Raw genomic sequence first — 20,690 nt, 5'->3', positions numbered from 1 at the left:
GAGCTATGACATCACCTATTGTGAATGGCAGATACTGTATTATCTACTGTATGTAGAGGTGTTATCAGTCATTGTACAGGAGGAGGAGGTGAGCTGTGACATCACCTATTGTGAATGGTGGATCCTGTGTTATCTACTGTATATAGAGGTGTTATCAGTCATTGTACAGGAGGAGGAGGTGAGCTGTGACATCACCTATTGTGAATGGTGGATCCTGTATTATCTACTGTCTGTAGAGGTGTTATCAGTCATTGTACAGGAGGAGGAGGAGGTGAGCTGTGATATCACCTATTGTGAATGGTGAATCCTGTGTTATCAGTCATTGTACAGGAGGAGGAGGTGAGCTGTGATATCACCTATTGTGAATGGTGGATCCTGTATTATCTACTGTCTATAGAGGTGTTATCAGTCATTGTACAGGAGGAGGAGGAGGTGAGCTGTGATATCACCTATTATGAATGGTGGATCCTGTGTTATCTACTGTATATAAAGGTGTTATCTGTCATTGTACAGGAGGAGGTGAGCTGTGATATCACCTATTGTGAATGGTGGATCCTGTATTATCTACTGTATATAGAGGTGTTATCAGTCATTGTACGGGAGGAGGAGGTGAGCTGTGACATCACCTATTGTGAATGGTGGTTCCTGTGTTATCTACTGTATATAGAGGTGGTACATTAGTCCTTCCTACAATGAAAAGATTATTATTATAGATCATTTTCTGATGACACATTCCTTCTAATGAAGACCACTGAAGTCTGCCCTTCCCTGTGGTTGTAGGGGTCCCCTGAGTTTGGATCCTCTTCTGAAGCACTTTGATGGTCTCTCGTCAGTATAGGCCGGCTTGGATATTTCTGCAAAATCCCTTTAAAGAAAATAATGGCAGAAGAGAATTACAAGAGTTGTCACTCAGGTTTTCTTTACTTCTGAACTGCCTAGTTATGCAGGAATATGGGAACAGAGGGTGTATTTCTAGGCTGGTCATCAAGATAGCTATACCTTCTATGACAGCATATGCATTGTTACCCAGCGTTCTAAAAAAATAGCTCCAAAAAACAGCTGAATTTATTTTTTTAATGACCTGACAAAAGCGAACAGTTCAATAAGTTATTTACAGCAGATTGGTCTATTTAAAGGGAATATTTTACCACTGAAACCAGTGGTCTGGCTGTACAGGTCCTAGTACAACAATAAAAATGATACCTGTCTTGTAATAATCCAATGTGCCAGCGCTGGGAAATCATGTTTTGAAACCACATGCAAATTAGCCTGGAAGTGCATTTCGGGTGTGTCAATGGATTTGGAGTGTAGAAATTAGCATAACATTTCATTATGTAAAGATCGATGTAAATACTTTTATGCCAAAAATGACAAACGTATTCAAGTGATACAACCAGAAAAAAAAAAATATATTATCTGGTTAGCCAATAAAGGTATCACTCCGAGAATACTTTTGTCATTTTTGGGCATAAAAGTACTTACATCGATTTTTCTGGCTAACACGGTACCACAATATAACTTTGTATTGTACATCATTATGTAAAGAATAACATTTATTTAGCAAGGAAACCGATATAAAAAGTTTTCTCTTTATTTTAGTGGCTGTGGATCGGTTGCCAAACTTCTTGTCTATACCCAACACATCCGATGGGAAACCTCTGCCCCATCACCGCTGCTCCATCCACCTGAACAGTGAGGAAATGCAGCTGCTTAATAACGCCCATGAAGATGCCAGTAAGGGGCGGCCGTCCGAACGGTAAAGCTGATGTCGTAACATTACTTCCCCTGGCACAGTCGCTTGTAATGAAAATAAACTCCCCATGGGCGAAGTATATGCATATTTATAAACCAAGCAAATCTGCAGTGTAAAGCATAGGGGAGGAAAAGTGCAGAAGTCTATATTAAAGGAAGTGGCGGATTATAGAATACATTCCCATGTAAAATAGTGACCTATGTACCTTTAGGCAACAGTAAAAACAAGTGGTCTCCAACTTGTGACTTTCCATCCATTTTTATGTCTTTGAAGCTGTTTCTGGCCCATTCGTTCATTATTCTTTCAGGTCTGGAGACCTCGGACCATAATGAACAACAATTGGGGCACATGATACATTCCATGCAAATTGACTTACTATTGGGATACTGTACAAATGAAAACCTGCAGATAACGGAAAAAAAGTTACAACCCTCCCCCCAACCCACACCCCAAAATTATATTACCAACACATATGTTAGAATAAGGAGAAACCAGCACAGTATAAAAGAAACACATTCACCTACGGACCCCACTGCTCCGGTGTATTGCTGATGGTTTCCCTCGCCAGAAGAATCAGATTGCCAGCTATTTTTTTTGACGGAATGTGACTGCTGCATCCAATCAATGGCTGCTGATTGGCTGCAGTGGTCACCTGACACCCTCGTTGGAAGAAGAAATCAGAAGACAGGCATTGGACACCGGCAGGGGTATGGAGCAGCGGTGGCAGGCTTCTAAGAGGCGAGTTTGTGGGGTTTTATTAAAAAAATGCACTGTGATTACTACATATAGAGCAGTGGCACAGCGGGGTTGCCAGTACCTGGGGCAAGGCAAGTACTTTGTGCCCCTATCCAGTGGACCAACCAGTTCAGTATTTAACCCCTTTTCCCCCAGGTGCATGTATTGTATTTTAGGAAAATACTAATGTAATTGTAGCTTGTCATCTCACCCTCTAGCTCTTTTCTGATTTTTGCTGAAATCCAAAATGTTCAAAATAGTTATACATTGCTATATAATTTTTTATTACCTTTTTGTGTTCTTAAGTATTTTATTTCCCTAGACCTAAACCTACCTCTAGCACTATCTATAACCATGATACTAACCCTAATCCTAGACCTAACTTTAGGTTTAACCCAAGTCCTAACCCTAATCCTGACTCTAGCCTTAGGCCTGAAATTCACAGTACCAGAGATATGTGTCCATGTGTGGCATGCGTGTGGCAACCGTGTGCTGCATCAATATCACAGGTAATGGCACATGGGAATCAGTGGTACAATTAGCGCTGTTCCTGTTCCCAAGCGTTGGGAGCTGAAGGGATTTCTCATCATGGTCCCCTGCTTGTGCGGCGATCAGCGAGAGCAGGGGACAATGTTGAGAGTAGTATTCACCTCCCACTGTTTTCTAGTGTAAACATAAGAATAAAATAAAAAACACATTATACTCACCTTTATACTTAATCCCTGAAGCCATTGTCCCCTGTAAACAAGCCAAAAATAAAAAAGAACAATATCCTTCACCTGTCCGAAGATTAAATAATCTAGTGTCCCACGCTGTAATCCATCTGTGTGATATTTCTGCATGAGTGTGCGCGGTGGCTTGAGGCAACGGGCACACGCTGAGGAGCAGAGGAGAATGACTCGCTGCAGCGAGCGGGCCCCTGACCTGCGCTTAGCTCACTGAGTGACAGGACACCGCTCACTGAGCTCAGCGCATTTCAGGGGCCCGCTCGCTGCATCGAATCATTCTCCTCTGCTCCTCAGCGTGTGCGGTCGCCTCAAGCCACCGCACATGCTCATTCAGAAATGTCGCACAGATGGATTACGGCATGGGACACTGAATTATTTCATCTTTGGACAGGTGAGGGAAATTGTTCTTTTTTATTTTTGGTTTGTTTACAAGGTGGCAGTGGCTTCAGGGATTAGGTGTAAAGGTGAGTATAATGTGTTTTTTATTTTATTATTATTTTTACTCTTGGAGACAGCGGGAGGTTAATACTACTCACAACATTGTCCCTTGCTCTTGCTGATCACAGAGCAAGCAGGGGACAGTGATGAGGGCAGCATTCAGCACCTGGCGCTTGGGAACAGCGCTAACTGTACCGCTGATTCCCAGGCGCCGTACGTGTGATAGTAATGACACATGGATGTCATTGATGTGTGTGTGGGAAGTTTTGCGGCCTGTGCGGCATGCAAAAAACGGACATTTCAGCGTGTTTTTCCCACGGATGCACAGTCCGTGGAAAAACACTGACATGTGCACAGACCCATTCATTTGAATGGGTAGACGTGTGAAAACTGGCACCACATGTACCAGATACACTGACTTTTGAAAGAGGCCTTATTTAGGGTTTGAAAAAGTATGTGAAAAATTAGTTTATTATTTTTACATTTCAGACAGCTTTCCCAGCAAGTGAGAGGAGAAGTCACTTCATTATGCTGACAGCTATACCATCTTAGTTGCTGCCTATTCAGAGCGCAGCAACCCATGACAAACTAGTCTTGTCTGCTGCCCTCTGCATAGGAACCAGCTGCACCTACTGAAATGTCATAGCAGCTTTACCCATACAGATTTCTTGCTTCAGTACAGGCACTCTCCAAGAAGAAGCGGCGGTGGGGACAGAGGAGAAATAGTAGAATTTGGCACCCGGGAATGGGGACAGATGGGCTGATAGATAAGGATGTGTTTTTTGCTTTGGAATTACACTTTCATGAGTTTGTAAAGACATGACATGATGGAGTTCACAATTCTCATACTCTTCACAGGCCGATGATTGAGCTGTGCATCCCATCATCGCTGGACCCGACCCTCGCTCCCCCAGGATGTCACGTTATTTCAATCTTCTCACAGTATACCCCATACACCCTGAGTGAGGGGCGGCAGTGGAACGAAGACGAAAGGAATAAATATGCAGATAGTGGTAAGTAATATTTTATCAACTCTTCCTTATTTTTTTTTTGCAATAGATAAGCAGCTGCAAATGTGAGCGATCGCCCCCTAATAGTCAGAGCAGAGCCTTCTCTATTGTGGCTCCTTGCTCTCAAGAGCAGCTGGCATTCAGCGATGCTCAATGCTCCAATACCCCAGTACTGATACAGCAGGGAAAATTAGCATTGGCTTTGTGGTTCCCCCAGCGATATCAGCTGATTGCCTGCTTGTAAGGTACCTATAATATGGAAAGAATTAGTCCGCCTGACAGCTGTGAGATACAGAAACAAAATCTTTAACATTCAAAGAGGAAAAAAAGTTTTGAAAAACTTTTCATTTCTTCTGTGATTGTTAGCAATCTTTGATTGATGGTATCTATACAAGGTGGAAAGGCTTTAGGTGGTCACACCAGGGCCATAGAGTTTGAGGGTCTCATCAGCTTCTCTGACAGTAATACCATTAATACAATGTGACATTTATGGGACTCTGAAAAACATGGCCCATGGTTACCCAAAAGTATCAGACTTTGCCTCAATGCCGATTTCCCAAGAGTCCTATTCCTCTTGGGACTGTTTTGAAGATGGGGAAGGGGTAACTTTTCTCCTTGTGGCGAGTGAAAAGCCAAGCCTGGCATGTCAAAGTGAGGAGACTTATAAGCCATGCATGCTCCTCTCGGAAGATGGGGAAAGAAAGAGATGTGGCTTGTGCCAAGTTGCATAAAAAAGGCCCTTTTCTGCATTTTTAGAGGCATACATAGAAGAAAAGCCTCATTGCCGCCCAAGAAAGAAGCATCCGGTGCTTGTTTCCCTCTCCATGCCCCTTGGACCAAACGCTTGTTAAAAGTGCAATTGATCTGGAGAAGGAAGTCCTGCACAAGTTCTTGCCACCCAGTATCAAGGCAGGGTGGGAGATGGCAGGACCCCCTCTCTCCAAGGGCTCCATAGGACTCACATGGTTTGCCTCTATGGTCTGTATACCCTTGTGATTTCAGACTCCATTGTCAGGAGGTATGCTAAATGTAAGCACGGATAGTTGAAAGGTGGAAAATAGGCCAGTGTGTCTTTTTTTGTGGCTTCTTAAATTTCCCCTCCCATAACTGGCTCTATTCTTCCATCATCTACTGCACAACTCCAAGGCCAAATTGTCCAGACCACCATTGCTGGAGTTTCCTGTCTAGGAGACAGGAAGATCTTAATTGGGTTTTAAAACTAGTTCTAGATCTCAAAAGAAATGTTTTTTTCTTTTGCTTTATTATATTTTATTGTCTTTTTTCCTGTTCATGCACAAAGCAGAAGACGTCCCATTTGCAGAGGTTGTATGGATGCCAAACGACGCTCATCCTTGCAGCTGTTCATTATTCACGTAATGCAATCATGCGGTCAGAGAATATCAGAAACATGAGTTTTACATTTCGTGCTACTATAATAACTAAATTGTATTTAGTACTTCAGGAAAGAGCAGACACTGATAGTCATGACTTTCAGATTTAGTCCATGAGCCTACATCCATTACATAACTAGTTCACGTTGATGCTTTTCTATATTGCTTTTTCTTTGGGAGAGCAAAGATACTTACTACATATTTAAAGGGGTTGTCCAGTGAAATCAACTTATCACCATATATACGACATTGGTGATATCGTATTTTTCGGACTGTAAAATGCACCCCAAGTTTAGGGTAAGAAAATAGGAAAAAAATAATAATTTTTAACCTGTCAGTAGGATCAGGCATCAGGATTGCAAGAGGAAAACGACGATCAAATAATCCCCATAGGTATAGGATATCATATAAAAATAAAATCTTTATTGAAATATTATTAAAAAGAATTCACACAAGGTGGAATATAACTATTGGCAACAAACATGACGTGCAAATGACAAGAGGAAGCGCTACTCATACAGAGAGGATATAAAGGGTATAAATGTAAAGCATATCATCATGTGTACAGCAAAAATAGTATAATCCACATGCTCATTACATTATAGTCAGTGATCGATTAATATTACATAATCAGGTAACAATTAATGCAAGCTAATCGATTGTTAATATGATAGACCTGCATTGTATACTAAATACCTCCTGGAGTGAGACTGTGGGGCCACTGAGCTCTCTGGGTGGACGCACATCCACCCCAACGCGCGTTTCGGCGAACCTTCATCAGGGGGTCATTCATCATTAGGATCAGGCATGTCAGGGGTCAAAGGTGCGTCTTACAGTCTGAATGTAGCTTACTGGGAATGGTGGGGCAGCGGCGGTGAAGGCAGGAGCAGGGTCACATTTATGTCATTTTACAGCAGGAGTGGGGCGATGCTGAGGGCCCTAGGCTTGGAGGAGGGGGGGTCCCAGCGGTGCAAGGCAGGAGCGGAGTCCCACTGCACACATTGATGTCTCGGCGGTCTTCAGTAAAATGGCGCCGGAGGTGGTACATGCGCAGATTGAGATCTCAGCTCGTCATTGAGCTGAGATCTAAATCTGTGCATGCGCCGACACCATTTTCCTGATGCCCACCGTGAGGTCAATGTGCGCAGCGAGGACTCCGCTCCTGCCCTGCACTGCTGGGACACCCCACCTCCCATCCCAGGGCCCGCAGCATCGCCCTGTTCCTGCTGCTGCTGGCTACCTGCAGCGGCTACCCTGCTTGCCACCCCTCCCCCCCGGTAAGCTACATTCAGACTATAAGGCACCCCCCCCCATTTTCCTCCCAAATTTGGGGCAAAAAAGTGCATCTTATAGTACAAAAAATACGGTATCTTGCTGATCGGTGGGTGTCTGACCATTGGGACCCGCAGCAATCAGCAGAACGGGGAATTTTTATCTCTGTTACAAAATGGCGTGGCAGGCCAGATGCTGGACCGCTATTCTATGCATCCTGTATGGGACTACCGGGAAAAGCCGAGCACAGCCCCTTAGGCAATCAATGGAGCGGCGGTGGACATGCGCATGACCACTCCATTCTAACAGAGATGAAAGTGCTACATTCTGCCGATTGCTGCGGGTCCCAGCAGTCCTCCCCAACCTGATCAACAAATCACAGCCTATGCTATGGATAGATGATAACTTGTTGTTACTGACAAACCCCTTTAATTTGCGCTATGGACTAGATTAAAATTACAAAACCTCGATTGTTAGAGCGGCTCTCCCAAAAAAAAAACCTGATTACGTAGGATCCAGATGCTGGGATACCCAGTGATCAGCTGTGATCTGTGAGAGCAAATGTTCAATTTCTCAACAGCGCCTCTGCAGGGGATAAGAAGCATTACACTCATATCACTTGTTTAATGCATGGTTATGCAACTTCCATGTCCTGAATCATAAGTGTGAAAATATGCCCAAAGATAGGGAGTATTACATATACATGAACTTCCTGGAATTTACCCAGAATTGAGTGCCGCAATAATATATGACCACAGAAAAAGGAACTGAAAATGGCCAACTCCTGACTAATGAGGCGTCACCGTATACTGCTCAAGACCTCCGGCAAAAGTACTGCTCTCCTACAGTACTGCCCTTATCTTGAGGATAATGCTTCTATATTAGCAGAGTTCCAAAAGGTTATTACTTTTTGAATGTCATTTTGTTATAAATTATGACAAAAAGAAGTCAAAATGACCTTGTATGTTATTGGTTCTCCTTCATCCCTACATTTCATTTCCTTCCTAAACTCTCCTTCCTATTAAATTTTCTTCCCTTCCTCCCTCCATATTCCCGTCCCTTTCTTTCCTGATTAAGGCTGTGTGCCCACAATGCGTTTTTTTAAGCGTTTCCGCAGCGGCAATTCCGCTGCAGAAACGCTTTAAAAATGCATGGTAGAAGGCCTGCCATGGTCCCCAATGATAATCGGCATGTGCTGTGCACATGCTGTGGAAATTTCCGCTGCGGGTTATCATTGCGGAAAAATACACAGCACTACCAATTATTTTGCGGAAGTGCTGCGTTTTCGCCGCCATTGACTTGAATTGGAACACATGGATTCCGCATCACTACATCTGTACATGCGGATATCATGCGGTTCAATGTGCGGATGGTACCCGGGTGTGGAGAAGAGGAGACTCTCCTCCGGACCCGGGTACCATAGAAACTGTAAAAAAAAGAATAAAATAAAAAATAAATATACTTACTGTACCTTCTGATGGCCCCCAGTGCGCTTGTCTTCGCTGGCCGGCAGATCACGGTGGACTGAAGGACCTGCGCTGACGTCATTTAGTCATGTGACGGATGGTCCTTCAGTGTACCGCGAGCTGCCGGCAAGCCAGGACGGAGCGAAAAAAGACTCCAGGGGCCATCGGAAGGTAAGTATAGATTTATTTTTTTATTTTTTAACATTCTTTACAGTCACACTATATAAATCCATGCCGGTTGCATGGATTTATATAGTGTGACCAAGTTGTCAAGCACTTTCCAAGTGATGCTAAAATCGCTTGGAAAGCGCTTGTGTGGCGCCCCTGAGGGTTCGGTCGCCACAGAGGTATTGCATCTCACCCAGAGATGTGGTACCTCACTCTCAGGTAAGGAAGGAGTATGGCTCAGGACCCTAACACTACATCCACTACACCACATTTCCGGGGGACAGGGCTGGAGTGAGGAGGAACCACTTAGAGAGGGGGAACTATGTAGTGGATGGGTGGAGGACGTAGATCCTGGGAGCACTGGAGTAGGAGTATAAGAGGGAGAAACCATCTTAGTTCAGTGGAGTTCCAGTCAGACAGTCTGAGGAGAAGACAGGAGCAGAGGCTCTGCATGAGCTCTGCTCTAGAGGCGGGCCTAGTCAGGAGGCCCAGGCCTGAGAGGAGAGGGAGCAGGAAAGGCTCCAGGAACGAGGGGAGAAGGGACCCCAGGGGTTCGGGCCGTGCAGCAAGCCACCCGTACGCCCGCCGCTGCCAGGAGGTAGTGGGGTCAGGCCGGAGAAAGGGAACCGGTCCCTTAACTAGCCAAGAGCTACAAAGCCTAACTAGAGAACCGGAGGCTGCAGCATTTCAAATACCGCAGACCATAAGTCCATACAAGTGTACTAGGAAGGTGGCCGCATAGGACCCAGGGGACGGAACACACGCCACCCACCAAGGCCCGAGGACACCGGACAGGAGTGCTACTAGGTGTGAGGCAGGGAGAAGGCCAGAGACTGCATCGTTTGGACTCTGTGATTATTCTTGCACTGCGACACCTTGCACCATCACCACCATCATCCTCACACACTGCCCTGAAGCTCCACTCTTCCTGTGGGGAGTTACATCACCTTGCTGCACACACCACCAGCTTCAGCGGACTGTTCCGCAGCGGCGGTTCCCAATAACCGCATTCCACAGGTGGCGTAGTCGGACTATATATAACAGACACCCATAGACTACCCTGGTTTGACCGCCCTGGGTCACGGACCGGGTCACCGCCATGGTGACCACAACCCCCAGCGTCTACAGGCCCGGCTCCGGGTACCCCACGGCCCAGGGGGCGCGTCACTTGTTAACCCGCATGCGGAAATGCATGTGAAGAACGCTCACATCCGCATGTCCCTGGCAGGAAAAACGCATGTACAATCCGCATGTACAATCCACATGTACAATCCGCATGCGTTTTTTTCTGCCAGGGAGATGCAGAAACGCTCAGCAAAAATCCGGAGCATTTCTGCATCTTGGGCACATAGCCTTAAAGATGTGTATTTTTGTTTGTTAAAAGTGTTGAAATAATGAAAATGATTGGAACAAAAGGTTATGACTTTTTGTCCATATTCTCCTTTTTAGACAATTCCTATTTATTTATTAAAGGGGGCTGTTGGTCATATCTGATCCGAAAGTGTCCACCTTGCTGGGACTTCCTGCTAAAATCTGGAGAAATGCAAGGTGATAGGAAGTTTTTCTAATAAGTATTACGCATGCAAATCAATGAGCTGCTTCTTTAAATGGAATCTATCAGCAGGTTTTTGCTATGTAATCTGACAATTACTCTGCAGCTTGATATAGGGACAGAGACCCCGATTCTGGCAATGTATCACTTACTTTATTGGATGCAGCAGTTGGAATACAATCCCTGTTTTCTTTGCTGCAGACCTAGCAGAGCTCTGAATGCTGAGCTCCACCCCCACACCACTGATTGGCTGCTCTCTGTGTTTTCACAGAAAGCTGCAAATCAGAGAGATCATGTGGTTGGACCAGTAGGCCCGAGACACCTAGTCTTGTAGTGATAATCTCCTGCTGATTTTATTGAAACCGCCTAGTAAGTGACACATCGCTAGAATCCGGTTTCTCTGCCCCTACATCAAGCTACTCTCAGATTACATAGCAAAAAGTTGCTTACCAAATTCCCTTTAATGCAGGTCTTCCAGAGCGAGGGTAATTCTTTATAACTGCCCCCCCCCCCCACTCTGGCCAAGAGAAGAGGTTCCAGAAAAAGGAAACCCCTTCCCCTCTAGTAACTCAGAATTAATAAAACAAGCTTATCACAGAGTGTAACTGTGCTGGGAAATCCAGCGATCAGCTGTGGAGAAAATCGATATGGTAGGAAGGGTTTCGTTTCCCTGCAGTGCCCCCACAGGAGACATGTAGTACTGCACTGCATTCCACAAGAAACAATAGACTGCCCATGTATTTTTCGTTTCCTCTATGTAATGATTGTTCCACTGGGAATTAGATAAATATAATTACAGCTTTTCATATGATCTTCTGCCAGTGTACAGTATGTAGTGTTACGAGGGCAGGGTGAAAATCCGCAGCATTAAATCACGGTGTTTTTAATGTGCTGCCAGATACAAGCTAGTGCACACTAGCAGCGCACACGTATTACAGCCATAAATTGCAGTGTAATCCAATAAACATGCTGCAGTCCATATACAGCGCTGTGCGGGATAATAACATGGTTTGAGGATTATCCCCGGTTTATAAATAAATTCTTTAATCTCTTTACTGCGGAGAATATTTCTAGTTTGTGTTCGCTGTGAATACATGAGCCGGCACTGACACATAGATATTGTGCAATGTCTCCGCTCCGCTTCCTCATTTTTAGTAACTTGCATATAATTTAGGGTTGGGGATGTGGGACCTCCTGGAAATCAGAGTAGTTTTATACTGGCGGAGGACGTAGTGGTTTAGACTTGGTTAATAAGATTTTTACAATGTTTCACGGTGCTGTCTGCAAAGGCAACTGACCAAAATGGCCCTCCCTCCATTTAAAGGGGTTGTCCGGGACGTCAACATTGATGGCCTATCCTTAGGATCGGTGGCGGTGCGAAACCCGGCACCCCCGCGCGATCAGTTGTTCCTGGTGACGGCAGCGGCCGATCGGTGGGGGTGCTGAGTGTCCACCCCCATTGATCAGACATTGATGACCTATCCTATGGATTGGCCATCAGTGTTAAAGTCCTGGACAACCCCTTTAAAACAGGAATTAAGAAAATCAGAAAACACCTGGCCCCTTGCTGCAGTTTGTTTAAAAAAAAAAAAAAAAACACACTGGGCTTTACTCATCCTCCCCAGGTCCAGCACTGAGTCTGCACTGCTCCTGGTGTCTGTAATTGTCTGCAGCCCTGAGCTCACTGATTGGCTGCAACGCTGTCAATGTGATGTCAGAGCTGCAGACAGTTACAGAAATCAGAAACATCGGAGGAGAATCAGCGCTGGAACCGGGGAGTAACGAATAGTTTTTTGCTTTTTACAAAAAAATTGTGCCTGAGGACAGGGGTTTAAATCCCTTTAAGGGGGTGTGTGCATCCGCCGTATCCACTGTGGACCTCCCACACAAATTCGCACATTTCACTTTTTGCATTGTTTTTAAATCCACAGTGTGGGTCAGTTTGCACTGTGGATTTTCCTGCATGGTTTGGACAACAATTAGTTAAATGTCATACACAATGTTGATACTTTAATACCCAGTGGATTTTCTTTTCGAAAATGGGAACATACCCCAATGCTTCCAAACTGTGACCTGTATGTAGTACCACAGCATTGTGCTTTAATAGTAACAATTTGGGGGCAAATTGTCATATTTGTTACCACTGCATCCAGGAGTGGGGGCAGAACCCACGGGTGTGGGATGTGTTGTACAGCCGGCAGCCAAATCTAACTGCTGCAATCGGACCTAGCTCCAATCACAGCAGTTTAACCCCTTAGGTACTGCTGTCATTTGCGGCATTCAAAAGGTTGGAAGTGGGGTACCACTGGCTCATAGCTGAAGGCCTCGGAGCTTGCTATGCTTGTACAGCTATGAAGCCCCTTGGCGGGTTCAATAGTAGAATGGTAATTTTACAATATACTCCAATATTACAGTGCATTGTACAAACTATCACAGGTTCAGTTCCATTAACCAGTTCAATACCGCACCATTTACCCCTGATCTTTACCAGGCACATTTTCATGTTTTTTCGTACATGTGATTTAAGGAGATATTCAAGTGATTTTTGTGTCTTTTTTTTTCCCGTGATACATGGGGCTTCATCTGTATGTCACTGATATATAGTCTCTTTTTTTTTTGCTAATAATTGGGCGATATCAATGAAAAGATAAGGGTAAGTGTCTGCTCTTCCCATTTTTTTAATGACCATAAAGGACCACTAAACTACACATAAAAATTTCTGTAAGAATTATTTTTATATATTGACTTTTTTTTACACTAGTGGGGCTTGTAACAGCAACTTGGATTGACATTTTAATTTTAATTTTTTTTACTTTATATTTTAGATTTATTTTTCATTTTATTTTTTTCATTTATTTTCCACATTGTGCCCCCATAAGGTCAGAAAATACCTTTTTTTTTTTGGGGGGGGGGGGTGGCAGTATTTTAATATTTCTATTTTTAATTTATTTCCCCTGTAACTGGGGCTGGTATATTAGCCCCAGTTACAGGGGAAATGCTGCCTCCTGTAGAGCTGTCTGGTCTCCTATGACCCAGCAGCTCCTGCTCCCTTCTTATACACAGTGTTCACATGACTGCTGTATATGGAGGCGGAAGCACTGTCAGCACTTCCTATTCCTGCATACACAGCACTTGTTTAGTGCTGTACATATGGCGATAGAGAAGACACCAACCATAATATACCATCTCTGCCTTCTCTATGGAGGCACCGGCTGTTTCTGACAGCTGGATCCCCCCTCCCGCAGCTACATGATCGGGTGTAGCCACGCTCCTTTGCAGTGACGTTTTACAATGTCGCTACAGAGTAGGAGAATTTAAAAAAAAGCAAAGAAAAATATAAAACAAAAATAAAAAAGTTCAAAGAATTAAAGCTTTAATAAAATCTAAAAATATATATTTTCAAAATAAAATATTTTCTGTTATCGTGTGAATAACTGTCCGAACTAATAAAATGTAATGATAATCCTAGCCAAAAACGGAAAAAAAAAAAAATGAAATGGTAGAGTCGCTATTTTATGGTGACCTTGCCTCCCACAAAAATGGAATAAAAAAATAATCAGAAAGTCGTATAGACAATAAAAACTACAACTCATAGTGCAAAAAATAAGCCTCGTACTATATTAATTTAAAAGTTCCAAGCTCTTGTAAGACAAAGAGGAGGAAAAGTTGAGAGCGAAGACTGGGACTCTCTGGCCTAAGGGCTCTGATAAATCTGGATGTGGTCCTGTGTGCGCCCTCTATACCTAAAAAAGCAGACACGGATGAGTGCACTCAGTCCGATTTTCATAAACTTTACATTTTATTTTCTGTTACTTGGTCACACGGGACTGAGAAATGCAAAATGCCGCCCTAAAGGATTTCTAATCGTCAAATGAATATTTAATGTTAATTTAAGAAGCGGGCATTAGCATAATCGGTTTATGATCTAAACCCTATAAGATGCTAACCAAATTGTGACCATAAATAAATGCACATCGCTTACATCTACACTAAGCGTTAAAGCTAATAAGAAAGCATGACATAGATTAGCCTAGGTCCGACATCACTGCAGACTAGGAGAACTAATAAAAATAGTGGCTTTACGGTAAATCAGAAAAGCAAAAAAATAAAAATTTTGTTAATTGTGCAAAGTGTAACGATTCCACTCTGCAGTGTGTCTGTGCAGTGATTGACCTCTCAGTTGTCCAGTCTGGTGCAGGGGCGTGCTGAGCTGTCTGTGCAGTGATTGACATCTCAGTTGTCCAGTCTGGTGCAGAGGTTTGCTGAGCTGTCTGTGCAGTGATTGACCTCTCAGTTGTCCAGTCTGGTGCAGGGGTTTGCTGAGCTGTCTGTGCAGTGATTGACCTCTCAGTTGTCCAGTCTGGTGCAGGGGTTTGCTGAGCTGTCTGTGCAGTGATTGACCTCTCAGTTGTCCAGTCTGGTGCAGGGGCATGCTGAGCTGTCTGTGCAGTGATTGACAGATCAGCTGTCCAGTCTGGGGTAGGGGCGTGCTGAGCTTTCTGTGCAGTTATTGACCTCTCAGTTGTCCAGTCTGGTGCAGGGGCGTGCTGAGCTGTCTGTGCAGTGATTGACAGCTCAGTTGTCCAGTCTGGTGCAGCGGCGTACTGAGCTGTCTGTGCAGTGATTGACAGCTCAGTTGTCCAGTCTGGTGCAGGAGCATGCTGAGCTGTCTGTTTTTCATTGATAGCTTGGCCATCCAATCTAAGTCTGGGAGGTTCTGAGCTCTCTCCAGGAACTCCCGGTTTCCTTGATTACTTAGCTATCTAACTGAGCTGGCAGTCCCAGATAGCCGTAGCTTCAGCTCAGTGTGGATTGTTTTCCCTGTGCCTACTGCCTTGCTTATTGATCTATAGCTGCCTGACCTTGGACCTCGTTCTGACCATCCGTTTGTCTAAACCTTTTGCTCTGATCCGCTATTCTCCCCGTATTTTGACCTCGGACCGTTACTTGACTACAACTTTGTCTTTTCACTCTGTTAATGACGTACCCTCCTGGCTATTGACCTCAGACTGCTTGACTATCCCGACTAACGGCTTGTCTGTGAGAAGTGACTCAGCGTCACACAAAGTTCCAAGAAAATTCTGTGGCTTTAATTACTCTATAAAGCTAGAAGATCGGGTAAGGACAGCCATGTTTATCAACTATGAAGCTATCATTTTGTCATAGTCACCCAAGCTGCAAAGACATGCTTAGTTCCTGCATGCTCCTCCCTTGCTCTTCCCTTGTAGCTCCTTCTAATGGTAGAAGTACCTAATCTATGGCAGCCTGGAAGTGGAAAACTAGAGAAATCAGCTGAAACATTAGTTTTCTACATCAAAACTCAGGGGTGAGTTTATTTACCCCTAGTGACCAATGCAGTCAACCTTTGGCCTCAATGTTGCACTTAGTTTCTTATTATTTTATATTATTTTCACCTCTTGGGCAAATTTTGCCCAGTCCAGAAATAACTCCATTAACAAATAGGTAATAAATATGTGATCACTTTAGGAACCACATAAATTCCAAGAGTTGGCAGCTCAAAGCCCCCTGTGTAAATTGAGCAATAGTGAGTGGTGGCACTGCGACAAAATTTCCAACCATGTCAAAGTGAAAAATCGTTCATGTATTGACAGGAAGTAGCTGTCTGACAGCGAGCTACTCTGGTCACCATGTTTTCTCTAAAAAAGGCTGTTTATCCTGTCACCCTGTGGTCCAAAAATACACATTTAAACAAGACCATAATCAGTAAATGAGTGTTTGTAAGAACATTCTATTTCAATCTTCAGCCTATGTTAACATGTCTGCAATGACATAACGAATGAGCAAAAGGCTAGATGCCATCATAAAAAATCATTATTATCAGCAGAACATTGCCTTTTTAAATGGGGTTTCTATGGAAAGGATTTACTCTGGCTACTCCGACTATTAGTTCCCAGGAGAGCCCTGGTCTTCACTCTTTGACCCCTGTACAGGGATGTGGACTTTACATAGGGGCCCTGGGTTGAATCCTCGGAGTAGTTGCTGGCCGATGGAGCAAGCTGGCAGGAATGGTCAGGTCACTGGGTCAGAAGCAGGAGGGAAGACAAGGGATAAAGTCGTAAGACAGATGAATCGTCAGAAAACAGCCCGAGATCAGAACTGGAGTCAAAATAGGCTAAACAGAAGCTGAACAACTGAAGTGAACCAGAGCTTGTATAAACTATAACTGGCAACTCTCATCAGTAAGCTGGGAGCTTGAATAAGGTGTGGTGCTGTCCTATTGGCCACAACAAGGAGATGATTACTCTAGCTAGACAGTACATACACTAATAATTCCAAACTGGACAACACCACAGGTCCTAGCCACACTAGCGTCAATGACTGGACTGGATGTTGCCTCCATCACCAGCACCACCCACAGAATGAATATGGCAGCACACGAAGACAGAAACAGGCATCGGAGGAGCAGGTCCGGGATAAAAAGTAACGGTACCCATTGGTTTTTATCAGTGCCAGTAAATTGGCGCCAATCTAAGCAATCGGTGAGAGTGGCCTGTCTAAATTGGTCAAAAATCCTTACCCTTCCTACACGCAGCTCTTCCTGAGAGTCTCAGTAGGAGAAGCCTTCTCTTCTCTGTAAAGATGGACTTGATTGAATCCACACCCAGAAATATGATTTAAGCTTCTACCTTCTGAGAGATAAATAGTTAATGCAAGAAGCCAACGATTCTTAAAGACAACAGTTCTCTTGTAAGTGGAAATATAATTAGAAGAACAAATGTTTTTTTTCAGGGCAGTGAGAGGAAAGAAATTGGGAAAGTTTCCCGGCCCTCCCTCGCTGCACAGCAATATACTTGATCTATATCTGTAATTTTATAGCGGAGGAATAACACTTCATTGTACGAGATGGGCGCTCTGGACCGCTGCGTGCTGGCTTCCCAATATCATAATCTGCACGACTCGTTCCACAAATGAAAGCTAAAAAAAAACATCTTGTGTCAATGTAATTTTCTATGTTTTTCTTATTAGTGTTCGACTGGATAGAGAAATATGCTCCCGGCTTCAAGGCGTCGGTGATAGGCAGAGACGTCCTCACGCCACCGGATCTGGAAAGGATATTCGGTCTCTCCGGAGGAGTACGTGGCTTCTGTTTGTTACTTGAGCTGGCGATACTGTAGAAAAAAAATGCAACATTTTGCTCATAATTTATGTGAACCTTTCCAGTGTCACGGCTGCAATACTTACTGTGGTCACTGAAATGGGCTCATTGGTAGTATAAGTATAGGACCGCTATCCGCAGTCATTGGTTTTTAATGTTGATGACTCAAATAAATGGAAGAAATAATTTGGCTCAGATTATTATGACCAGTGAACCATTATAAGATAGACTCAAACTTTGCTAATGGTTTTTTCTAAACAGTGCATTATAGCCGGTAGCTAAAATGTTGTCGTACCACCATTTAAAGAGAATCTGTCACCAGATTTCATAATACAAATGGATTATTTTTAGATTATTATTAAATAGATCTCTAAGATCTGAAGAGGCTGGTGTACTTATAGTTAAAATCTATGTCAGAATGGCTGTGTAATCCTTTCTAAAAGCGTGAGTGACTGATCCTCAGTGTCCTTCTCCCTGCTGCGGCTGAATCTTATCTCACCTAGCCTGATTGAAAGCTCCATAGTACTCCTCTTCCTTGCTGATGAATCTTCGCCCATCTAGCATGTTTGACAGTTGCCCAGTGCCCCTCCTCCCTGCTTCTGCTAAATCTCTGACTGACAGCTCCTCAGTGCCCCTCCTCCCTGCTTCTGCTAAATCTCTGACTGACAGCTCCTCAGTGCCCCTCCTCCCTGCTTCTGCTAAATCTCTGACTGACAGCTCCTCAGTGCCCCTCCTCCCTGCTGCTGCTAAATTTCTGACTGACAGCTCCTCAGTGCCCCTCATTCCTGCTGCTGCTAAATTTCTGACTGACAGCTCCTCAGTGCCCCTCATTCCTGCTGCTGCTAAATTTCTGACTGACAGCTCCTCAGTGCCCCTCCTCCCTGCTGCTGCTAAATCTTCACTCACCTAGCCTACTTAATGGCTTTTCAGTGCTACTCCTCCTTGCTGCTAAATCTTCACCCACCTAGCATGTTTGACAGCTGCTCAGTGCCTGTTCTTCACTGCTTCTGCTAACTCTCTGCCCATTTAATCTGACTAGCAACTCCTCAGTGTCCCTCCTCCCTGCTGCTGCTGAAATCTCACACTGCTCAGTACAAGCTGTAGTTGTCCCTCAGGCTGGGTGGGTGGAGACTGAATATATTTGAACTCAAGAGCTCTGTCAAAAAATGCACATTTATAAGGGATATAGTCATTATTATGTGGATTCTTAAATTAAGTACACCAGCCTCATCAGGTCTAAATAGCTTTATTTAATAATTTATGCAGTTTGCATTTTGAAACTTGGCGACAGACCCAGTTTAAAGGGGAATTTTCTGTAGAACGTCACAAAATAACTGATATATATGGTCCATTTCCCCCACTGATCAAGGAAAATATTTAGAATTTGGATGGAAAGTGGCAAATTGGCTTCTCCCTTGGACCTCAAGAGGTGAAAATTGAAGTTTCTGGTCCCTATAATGGTCGATATTTTAATATGGTGCCCTTATATGAAATAGCATGTTTCAAGCACAACTCTGCAAAATCTGTATTAGCCCCCTCAACCCCCCATTTATTATGTGCCATTAATAGTAAGTTCCGTTTTATGCAGCAGGGAGACTGTTGTGCAGCTACTACATTACGCTTTAGAGTTACACCCCTGCCACAGTGCTGGGGCTTATAATATATCAGTATGTCATAAACCTCTTTATTTCCTAAGGTGCAAATGTGTACTCAGCTATAGTCCAGGTTTCATTAAAATATATTGTAGTAGGTGGATTCTGCAGGGCCATTTATTCCGCTTAACCACTAAAAGGCCCAAAAATTATCCATGACTTTCTAACAGATAAAGGCTGATTCACTCCTTTTTTAAGATCCTACTTCTTTTTGGTTGCAGAACATTTTCCATGGGAGCATGTCTCTGGACCAGTTGTATTTTGCCCGTCCGATACCAGGATTTGCAAATTATAGAACTCCAATACATGGTCTTTATATGTGTGGCAGTGGAGCGCATCCAGGTACGGTGCTGTTTATTCACATCCTTGCACCATTAGAGAGCACAGAGATGGCGTTTACATGGTTACATCCTCTTTGACAGTGCTAAGTTTATTAAACGCATGCCTAATATTTAAAACTGGAGCCTGAAGTTCCCACCATAGTATTTTATATTTTTTTCATAGGACATGTCATTAAGCACTTGCCTGTATGACCCCAACAATTTCCTTTAATTCGCTTTAGTTCTGGAAGTGTTGAGTGCAACTGCCCATATGTAGTGACTCCTCAATACAATTATTGGAAGTTTTTAATCATTCCAGGGCTAAAATGAGCCAATTATTTGGACTTTTGTGCATACCCATGGTGGTATCCCACCAATCACTATTTTATAACATGATCTACTAATTTCATAAAACACTATAGTGAGTAACCCCAATTGATAAAGTCCATTATTTGGACTGAAGTGGGTACGCATGGCAATCTCCCACCAATATTTCATAACATACCTTACTGATATTTCTTAACACTACAGTGATTAGCTCCAATTAATTACATCAATTGGACTGATTTTAATAGGGTAATACATTATTTGGACTGATGTGGGTTCCCATGGCAGTCCCCTTCAAATCAATGCCCTGTTAATAGTTCATAAAACAGTTTAGTTGGAACTCCCATTAAAAGCACTTTTGTTTCAAATTTTATGATTGGTTTCAATAGGGTAATACTACAAAGTAAAAAATATCGCTAATAAATTAATCAGTTGAAAAGACATTTTTGAGAACCATTTCTTTAAAGGAGGGGTCTAATTTGAACAACCTCCTAATAAACTTGACACAAGCAATCCTGTTACTGAGACCCCTTATAATCACCTATAAGGCTGGGTGCCCACGTAGCGTTTTTCAAGCGTTTATGCTGCGGAATTTCCGCAGCGGAAACGCTTGTTAAACGCTAGGTAATCCGCACCCCATGGTCCCCAAGGGGATTCCGCATGTTCTATGCACATGCTGCGGATTTTTCCGCAGCGTTTATGCTACGTACAAAAATCCGCAGCATGTCATTTAATTTTGCGGAAGCGCAGCGGAACTCCCG

The 20,690-nt window shown here is 43.7% G+C and overlaps 1 protein-coding gene across 2 annotated transcripts in view; it reads left to right on the top strand.

The window, feature by feature from the left end:
* Positions 1-20,690, top strand: part of PYROXD2 (pyridine nucleotide-disulphide oxidoreductase domain 2) — a 115,576-nt gene that overhangs the window by 75,595 nt on the left and 19,291 nt on the right. For both annotated transcript variants that reach the window (XM_073681340.1, XM_073681339.1), the window contains 4 exons: positions 1,600-1,756; positions 4,513-4,667; positions 17,501-17,607; positions 19,504-19,624. In XM_073681340.1, coding sequence (XP_073537441.1) covers positions 1,600-1,756; positions 4,513-4,667; positions 17,501-17,607; positions 19,504-19,624 — 540 coding nt within the window. The remainder of the gene's footprint in view (positions 1-1,599; positions 1,757-4,512; positions 4,668-17,500; positions 17,608-19,503; positions 19,625-20,690) is intronic.

This window comes from Phyllobates terribilis, unplaced genomic scaffold (genome assembly GCF_046119375.1).
Source record: "Phyllobates terribilis strain yellow unplaced genomic scaffold, ASM4611937v1 Scaffold_5__5_contigs__length_657084704, whole genome shotgun sequence".
Taxonomy (NCBI): domain Eukaryota; kingdom Metazoa; phylum Chordata; class Amphibia; order Anura; family Dendrobatidae; genus Phyllobates; species Phyllobates terribilis.
This window is presented reverse-complemented; position numbering and strand designations above follow the sequence as displayed.